A 10,256-nucleotide genomic window follows, 5' to 3' on the forward strand; every position below is an offset into this window, starting at 1 on the left:
GGTCGTCAGCATTTGCTCCCTCCGATATAGTTGTTGAAGATGGAGGGACGATCTCAATCTCTGGGGACATGGGGCCCTGCCCGCATCTTTTTTCGGAGTTCCCTCACCATAAGATGGGTCTCTGGGGCGGAGGGCTTGGCGGCCTCGATGGGTTTCCTGGCTCGAGGCACCAGCGCCGACTCTTCATCGTCATTTTCTTCGTCACCCGAGGAACAATGGGCCGAATCCGCGCCCGCTTGAGCAAACCTCTTCTGCAGCCTCCGAGTAGGGGTTTTCTTATCTTGAGGGTCTTCGGGCTTCGAAACCCTCTTCCTTTTATTGTCCTTCTCTGATTTCAGAATCGAAGGCTTGGTCTTCTTCCCGGGCGGAGCCAGTCTCATCTCAAATGCATCCCCAAGGCCTGCACAAGTAAACATGAGTAAATTTTCACCACCAGTATATCAAAAGTATTTGAAACTCGGAAAAGCACTTACCATGGTTCTTGGCCTCCCACTGGCCCTTCGCTAATTCACGCCACTTGCGCTCATCGTAGGAAGAGGTGGCTGCTAACTTTCAGACCCAATCCTCGAGGTCCGGCACTGCGAGGGGCACCTAGGTAGTGGCTTCCAAAAGAAGGGTAAAGGTATTATGAGATGAAGAAGCAGAACATGAATAGATACCGAGGAAAGGAACTCCACTTACGATTAAAGTTCCATCTCTCCGGGAATGACATTTTGTCCCCGGGGATAACATCCGAAGTTCTTACTCTGACGAACCGGCTCATCCAACCTCGATCTTTGGTCTTGTCAGTACTGGCAAAGATGGATTTCGTTGTTTGACGTTTCAACTTGATGAGCCCTTGAAATAGATGGGGCCGATACAATCGAATCAGGTGGCTGAGGGTGAATTCTAACCCCTTAGCCTTTTCGGAAAAGAAGCGCAGCATAATCACGATACGCCAAAAAGAAGGGTGAATCTGACCGAGGGTGACTTCGTATGTTTTGTAGAAGTCGATCACCACCAGATCGAGGGGACCCAGTGTGAGGGGATAAGTGTAAACACTTAAAAACCCCTCCACGTGGGTAATAATGCTTTCCTCGGGGTTCGGGATCTGAATCATGACCTCATTTCCCCAGCCACAGTCCTTTCTCACATCCTTGATGAGCTTCTTCGATATCAAGCTAATATATCGAGATGCGTGCCCACATCGGCCTGGGACGTCGGGGGGATTTTCAATACTGAAGTCCTTCTTTATTCCATAAGGGCCGGGGGTGATCTCCTCTAGAGTTGGCAGCACCACCAGTTTGGTCGGCCGAGAAGTAGAAGAAGATGACGCTTTATCCTTTTTGGGGACCGTTTTGGAAGTTTTAGCCATGACTGTAAGCTAAAGAATACGGGTTGCACGGGGATGTGGTGTTTTCTACAAGAGCTTGGCATTTTCCGGGACTTAAAGAGGCGGTGAAAACGGGTGATTAGAGAAAGCGATGAAGATGGGGAAGATGTAAAGAAAGAGTAAAGTTCTTTACTTAGAGGAATCGCCTCATATTTATAGAAGGGCAACGACGGTTCGCGGCGCTAGTGGCTGACCAATACTAGCGTGCATTCAATTTTTTGGGAAAGTGGACCGACGGGACGTTTCGGTCACTTCAAACGCGCGCATCACAGAAATGATGTCATCACTAAAGACTTCGGGAAACGAGGATCAAAAATATTTCTTATCATCTTACTCTAAGAAATGTGGGGACTATCTGTATACGGTCGAGATCGAATGCCTTCGATATATATATATATATATATATATATATATATATATATACCTGAGAGGTCATCAGAAGTCCGAGTCCGGGTAAGGCCAGGTTCGAGCTCGAGGGACCAGACCCGAGTTCGAAGGCGAATCACGATGCATACCGAGGTCGGGTGTGTTCTATCCCGAAATAGTACCGTCATGGATGTGTACCAGAACGAGCTAGATTCAGTCACGTCCCCAAAGTCATGGCGCAAATCACGGAATAGGATTGTACAATTCCGTACTAGGCGGTTAGACATCTGTACCAAGAATATTCCCTACTGTAAATGGAAATATTCCTTATATATATATATATATATATATATATATATATATATATATATATATATATACCTGAGAGGTCATCAGAAGTCCGAGTCCGGGTAAGGCCAGGTTCGAGCTCGAGGGACCAGACCCGAGTTCGAAGGCGAATCACGATGCATACCGAGGTCGGGTGTGTTCTATCCCGAAATAGTACCGTCATGGATGTGTACCAGAACGAGCTAGATTCAGTCACGTCCCCAAAGTCATGGCGCAAATCACGGAATAGGATTGTACAATTCCGTACTAGGCGGTTAGACATCTGTACCAAGAATATTCCCTACTGTAAATGGAAATATTCCTTATTTAGGGTTTCCCCATTATATAAAGGAGGATCCCAATCATTTGTAGGACCATCTTTTACTAAGCAAAGAATATACTTTCTACCTTTTGCCTGCTGTTCATCAGAATTGTCCCTTAGCTTAATTGTTCTTACTTTGATTTTCCTACCTAATTGTTCTTACTGCCCTAAGCCACCTCGATGTCACCGTCTCGAGGTCACTGTTGCTAAATAACATTGGTTTGATTCATTTCTATCTTTCATTTCTACTTTATTTTTCTTGATAATTAATTGGTATTGAACTAAATCACATATCTTTAAAACCACAAATCAAATTTAATTGTTACTCGTATTTTCGAGGTAAACATTATTATAGCATGTTACTTATTATTCTATTTATTAATTCTAGATTAACCGACAACATTATTAAATAACATTACATACAATTACCTTTAAGTGATATATGTGTAAATAATTTTTACACCGTCCACGCATAAAACTTAACTTCCTTATCTTAATTGGTGAAACTTTAATCAGATAAGGAATAGAGGACAAGAACATGCTGATAGGAGTTATCACAAAATAATATTTCACTATATGAAATATGATTAGATGTGACAAAGAGCATACTATATGTATATCAAGACACCTTTGGCATCAAATTCAGGGGGCTCTAAGTAATTAGGGCTTCCCTAACAACAATTATGGTTAGCCATAGAAGAAATTCCCATGATAAGGGGAAAAAAGAATTTAAAAAAAGGTCAAAAGGAAGGAACAATCTGGTGCAACCAAATGGTAGAAAGAGCTAATACAAGGGTGAAATAAGGCCATTTCTTTGCTTTGCAAATCCATTGACAATCTTGACCTTTCTTGATCTTCTTCTTCTCACTCCCTTCAATATTGTCTTCTATAGATCCTTCATTCTCTAAACATAAGCTGAAATATATCCAAAAAGCATGTAAAAGTGCAATCACACCAACCAATGTGCTTACTGCTCTCTTCCATGGCCTAATGATCAATAGCTTTTTCCTCAAAATACAATCAAAAAAAGTTGTATTTTGAGGTATTTTTATTAAGTCGGATTTAACAAGATTTTGATGAACTGTGAGAGTTGTAGAAGGAACAACTTGATGATAGAATGTCTTGGCTGCTTGTTGTGTAGCTATAAACATCCTGTGGTTGACTTCAATCTTCTCATAAACTTCAAAATCATTGCCAAATTCTGATGAGAAGTCTTCTGTTTTGTTGATGAATTCATTGAAGCTGCTGTTGTGGCCGCTTGTTTCTCCTGTAATCAATCAACAAATAAACCAAAAATTCTAAAAGAAGAAAAATAAATTAAAGGATAGTTTATAGTATATACTAACAATACAATTTCTTTTACTCCAGTAATAGTATAACTTAAAAAAAAGGGTTCACAAATTATTCCGCATTCACGTAGGGTTCGAGGAAGAGCCACACCTCAAGAGATGTGATGTAGACAGCCTACCATAATACACGCATTAGTGGCTATTTCTAAGACTTGAGCCCCTAAACTATAGGTCAGACGAAGACAAACTTTACCGTTCTTCCCAGATTCCCATTCTCTACTAGTATACTTAATTAACATGTTTAGTTTTTGCACTTTTAATTTTACTGATCACCTAAAAGATGGCCACATGTTACTTACTATTCACGGTGGAATTGTTAATCTGAAAAATAAAGCAAATAACCTACCACACATGTTAAATTTAGTAAAAAGATTTACACAGCCAAAGTGAATAACTTAAATTTAAATCCATATAAGAAACAGAAGACAATTCAAGAAAAAAGTTTTTTAAAGAAAAAACTATAATACCTTCATTCTCGTACTCTTCTTTCAGGACACCTGAAACATTTTTTATTGTAACCGTCTTGTAGTCCTCAAGAAATGCCTATTCAAATATAAAGGAAATCAAATTAATGCTTAGATATTGGATTCTATAAAGTGTAAAACAAATTAATTAGTATAGAATTAGTACCTTCTCAAGATCCATGTCCGACATTCCTATCCATCTCAAGTTTTCTACAATTCTATCAGATTTAATATCTTCATCAAAATTGAAAGAACCCAAGTCATGAATTTGATTATCATGATGAGGAAGAAAGGAAAAACCATCAGCTGTTTGAGTATAATTTCCAATCAATGAATCTTGATTTATATGATCGTGTGAAGCTTGAGCTACTGAAAACATTTCTTGGACTATATCTGTTTGATTTGTATTTTGATGGATATTATCATAACTTGATTGAGGCAATATTGTGGAATAATTAACATAGTCAGCTTGTGGGAAATCTTGAACCTCCAATGGTGGTAATACAAACCTGTGCTGCAACCTTGCGCACTCTAATGCTATATTTACCTGAAGATCAAGTACAATAAACGGTGAGTTTAACGAGTTTAGCACGTATATATACATAAGAATGTAAACAAAAATTTTGTGCTATTAGATCATCCAAAAGATACGATTACTTTAAGCAGTATAAATTAAAAATATTTACAAAACCAGGTCCTTCAATGACAATTGCATGCGTAACCTTTCATAATTATATTGATCCATAATCGGCAAAAAGAAAAAGATATGTAATATGCCATGACAACTCAAAACATTAATAGTATAATATTTTTTATACTAACAATATAAATTACATTAAAAAGATTACGACATGTAGATAATCTGGTATAACAAGTAGATTTATCAGCTAGAAAATAAGGTAGACAATCTACTATTAATAAGATATTAAAATGATAATTTAAAAGTTATTTAAACTGTCAATGTCAATAACTTAACTTATAAAGGATGAGTAACAAGGGTGAAGAAGAAACCAAAAGCCACTCAAAGTCTCTTTTATTTTATCTCTATTTTTAAAAGAAAAATGGATGTTCCACCCAGAGGCGGAGGCGAAATTTTAAGTATATGGATCCAAAAATTTAGGATAGAATAACTTACTAGGTTTATTAATGCATGTTAAGTAGATTTATTAACATAAATACAAAGTCTAAGCTAAAGCTATTGGGATCTGGCGAACCCGTAACTACACTTGTGTAGGTCTGCCCTGGCTCCACTAGAAGCTTATATAATAGCTTGTACTATTATATAATTTGGTTGACATTTTATTACCTTGGGTGGTGCATATGGCAATGTTCCATAATTTGGAATTGATGGATTAGTAGTACTGTTGAAACTAAAAGCTTCATCTGATGATAAATATTTAATCCATTTGTCATCATCAGTTGGACCAGCTGGAGCTACATGCAATGGAGAGCTTTGGGTTGGTCTTGTATAATTAGAGCTCTCCATATTATCATCACATTTTCCATCAGAATAAAGATCAATACTTGAGGATTGATCACTAGAATAAGGATCAACCACTTTTGGTGCATTCAGACTTTTCTTGAATATACGGCAAAGTGCATAAGCATCCTGCTATTAAGATGCATGATCCAAGCTTTAGATAAATGGAAGTGACAATTAATAAATGATAAAAGTTATATAAACTTAAGCGTAATATATCCTTTCAATATTATCAGTGCAGTTTAATCTGCTACATATTATAGCTTATTACACTTTTTTCGTTACTATATTAAAAGGTTTTCACTTTTTAATATTCAACTTATATTCACCAGACAATGTAAAGAATATTCACATTGTAGTAGATTACATGCCTTATTTTCCAAGATACTAATCCTGATTATGGATACATCACATACGCTGACAGTGTCCAAGTTGTTAACATAGCAAGTTAACCATTTTCTCCAGGTTACTTATTATACTTATCACAAAATTTTACTTGTAATTACCTAGTAAGTGACTTAATTGTGTAAGTATCTTTTATATTATCAGTCCATAAAAATTTAAACTCTCTATTATTTTAAATAGTTATTTATAGTTACATAGCTAGGGTTAAAATTCTTATATATTGTCGTGTATATATAGAAGTTATATAAACTCTTAATTATAGCTATATATATGTATATATATTAACGTACCTGCAAACCATTAGCAACTTCACATTCTTTTTCATCCAAACGATATTCATGCATAACCCAATCAGTTCTAGCTCCATGAGGTGCTCTTCCTCGGTAATATACTAAGGTTTTCTTCGTACCTAGAGGTGGCAAAATAGATAAAAATTATAAGTATCCTTCCATATTTGTTCGCCCAAAAATGGGTGAATATCTGATCTACAAAAACGGGTCAAATATAGGTTAACCCCTTATTATCTGCTCGAGAAAATGGATAACCCTCGGATCATACCTATAGCCCTCGTCTGAGAATTCACTGTCCGATCTTTTCCGGTGGCTTTCCAGTATCCGGCTTTCGTTGCCCGGTTAGTCCTCGATCCATTCGGATATTTACGGTTACAGGGACTGAAGAAATACCATTCAAGATCTTTACTAGGCAATAGTGACTTCCCTGTAACATAAGAGGATTATAATATCTTAGGGAAAAAAGAAAAAAGTAAAGTGAGATCTCCATGGGTGTTATGCAAAATTAATTACGTATACTCACTCCGTTTTATTTTATAGGACGATGTTTAATTATCTAATACAGAATTTAAGAAAAATGAAAGATTTTGGCATATACCTAAAATATCCTTACGTCTTGACGTGCTCTTCAACATGCCATAATATTTTTATAATAAAAATATGTCATTAAAGCAGTTCACTTTTAAAGAGTATTTGCATTCACTATTAAAAAAAGAATTAACAAAGGAAAAATTCTGTAGCTAAACAAAAAATTCATTGCTAATCTTGTTTAGCGACTAATTTGCGATAAATTATCAAAAAATTCTGTTAGCTATGAGCGACTTAGCAACATATCAACGACGGAGTTCGTAGTAATTTCAATTTCTTTTGTAGTGATATTTTGATTCATAAAGTTTCTAAATATAGGGAGATATCATTCATTTTTTAAATAAAAAAAGAATACAATTTAAAATGGAACTGAGGAGTATGAATCCATGTCATGATCTGAATGAAAAGAGATGGCCAGATGGGGCAAGGAGATTGGAACCATTGTAATCATTAAATGAACTTACCAATGTGCTAAAAAAAAAGGGGTTATTATAAATTGTTTTGATAAAGCTTCATTCACAATATGTTGAATTAAGCAATCATGTATTTTCTTTTTTCTTTCTTTTTTCCCTTGTCTTTTGGGTTCGACATGTCACTAAATCAGTAAGTACACATCTTTAAGCTTCAAATAGGAGATCAAAAGATGTAGGGGCCAACATGAGATCATATATAAGATATTTTTTGTACTAAAGCATATGTCTTTTGACTGCAAAAGTGTGTTCAAAGTATCAATAATTCGAATATTTTAGTCAGTACGCGTATGTAACGTAACTCTAAGAAATTGCACTAAATCAGATATATTTTACGAATGCTTTTCATTTTCACGTATTAATCAAGAATCTTCTAGAGTAGCTTTAGAAGATAATTACCTCCAATTTCTCCTTATTTTCATCATTTCCCTTTTTTTTCATCATTTCCTTTTGTCAAGCTATATTAATCCTCAAGTTTCAATTTGTGCGGCTAAGTTTGAATATGCATACAATTTAAGGGAAAAAAGGAAGACTTTTGAAACTTGTGATCATAAATATATCATAATATTTGTTTGATTGTAAAAATCTTGAAACTTGTGGTCTTAAAGATTTCATAATATTTGTAGGTTATATAAAAATTTTCTCATTAAGGGTAAAATGAGATATTTAAATAAATTATTTTCAAATATAAAGAGTTATAATTCATTTTGGTACAAACTTAAAAGAAAATATTACCACATAAATTGAAACGGAGGGTGTACGAACTAAATGCAAGTTCGTAAATAAATACGTGGATGTCACAACATATGACCTTATAAAGAGATAGTGACGTTAATACTAATGTCAAAGTGAATGGAATAGTAAATAGTACTCCCCCGGTCCAAAATAAGTGATTTTTTGGCCTTTTTCTTGTGGTCCAAAATAAGTGATTTTTTCAGATTTCAAGAATGAATTAATTATTTTTTTCCTACATTGTCCTTGGAGTAAATAGTGTTGGAATATGTGTTAGGAGTGTTTATGCGAGATAGTAAAGGTTAATATGGTCAATTCCATTGCTAATTAATGCTAAAAGGTGGATTTCTTAATCTGTGTGAAAACATCCAAAAAATCACTTATTTTGGACCGGAGGGAGTAATGTCTTTGTTATACCTTTCTTGGAAATCACTTTCAAATTAATCTTTCTGGTTAATCAGTGTTTTGTTTCTCTTAGCTTTCAACTTTAATGACACAGTTCATCTTTAAAAAAAATAAAAAAAAATGCATTCCTAAAGCCTAGTTATAGTGATAATTTAGAAACCTAATAAGTATTCCACATGCTTCCACACGGTTTCCTTTATAATCTTTTGTGCATCTTGAATTATACATGACCAGATGTAAGTGCGAATCGACATACTGTTTCTATTAAAAAAACAAAAAATCAAAGAGGTGAAAGAGATCTTTACGTAAATAGTCGATCCAATTTACTGTCTATATTTTTCAGCAGTATATATGAGATTATACATTAGTTATACACGGTTACAGTGGCAGAGCCACCTTATACTAAGGGGTGTCAATTAACACCTCTTCATCGGATTCACTGTTTAGCTAGGTCAAAATTTTATTTTAATGTATAGATATTATATATTGATTCCCCGTATTATTTTTATTCGTTTATCTACTTTTTATATTTTGACACCCTTTAATAATTTTTTTTACTCTGCCACCACACGATTATACACATATTATACATGATCTATACATATATTATACATCTGGCGGATATTATTAGTTTAAACGATTGAAAGTGCAGCTACTTGAGTTAATTCTCCAACAACAAAAAAAAAGAAGTGGGAAATAAAGATGTAATATATACCTGGTAAATCCCAAGGCTCACATTTGTAAAGATCAACTTCAGGAATGATGTCAAGTTCAATTTTGCGACCATTGATCTTTCTTTTCAAATAGTAAGCAACAAGTTCTTCGTCTGTGGGATGAAACCTGAAACCAGGAGGCAATGAAACCATTTCCTTTTCAACTTTATATAGCTCAAAAATTGATCACTTGGCTAATCTTTCACCCAGAAAAGGAGGGAAAAAAACAAGAATGACCAGCCACGACCTATATATATACCACCGACTTTAAATCCTGAGTTCGTCTCTGAATTAATGTAAGTGATCAAAATAACACCATCTAACCAAGAAAGAAAGTACAATATAATAGACCTGAGAGAGAGAGAGAGAAGGGTTAGGGCTTCTGAAGGTGGAAATATAGAGAAGGATGAGAAGTTAAGGGATTGGTTTATGAGGTTTTATGATAAGAGGACAAAAAGATATAGAAGAAGTCCAAAAAGCAAATAACAAGGGTTCCAACCTGCCTTTAGCTACTTTTAATTTTAAAATTGTTTTTTCACATTAAATGAAAGCTTTAACAATCTTTGTTCTCAAGCTCACAACTCAGGCACCTCCCTCTTTCTTTCTATCTAAATATCTCTCAGCATGCACATTATAAGTTGATAACATGCACACATATATATACATAACGGAAGAATTAACTCAAATAGTCGCCCACCTAACCGCTTAACTAAAAGTAACCGATAGATGTATAATATACGCATAATTCATGTATTTATGTATACAATCGTATAAATTAATGTATAATCTATATATATGTCTATAAAACATAAACAATAAATATAATCTACTATTTGCGTAAAGATTCACATAGATACAAATATATACAGTATACTATTTTCTTCTGTCACAATCTCTCACTCCTTCAAATTAGCTTTCAAATTCTATACTTCAAAGTTGTCCTTCCTTGTAGTATGAGATTCCTTGTACACTT

General features: G+C 34.8%; 1 protein-coding gene across 1 annotated transcript; it reads right to left on the bottom strand.

Moving 5' to 3' along the window:
• Nucleotides 1-2,987: 2,987 nt before the first annotated feature.
• LOC109244467 (NAC domain-containing protein 86-like) lies at nucleotides 2,988-9,633 on the bottom strand. Its single transcript, XM_019411564.1, has 7 exons — nucleotides 9,286-9,633; nucleotides 6,644-6,802; nucleotides 6,376-6,494; nucleotides 5,507-5,809; nucleotides 4,367-4,747; nucleotides 4,204-4,279; nucleotides 2,988-3,654 (listed from the first exon to the last, which is right to left on the bottom strand). The coding sequence occupies exons 1-7, from the start codon at nucleotides 9,434-9,436 to the stop codon at nucleotides 3,128-3,130; spliced, it is 1,716 nt and encodes a 571-aa protein (XP_019267109.1). The 5' UTR covers nucleotides 9,437-9,633; the 3' UTR covers nucleotides 2,988-3,127.
• Nucleotides 9,634-10,256: the final 623 nt, after the last annotated feature.

The sequence above is a fragment of the Nicotiana attenuata genome, unplaced genomic scaffold, assembly GCF_001879085.1.
Source record: "Nicotiana attenuata strain UT unplaced genomic scaffold, NIATTr2, whole genome shotgun sequence".
In the NCBI taxonomy this organism is placed as follows: Eukaryota; Viridiplantae; Streptophyta; class Magnoliopsida; order Solanales; family Solanaceae; genus Nicotiana; species Nicotiana attenuata.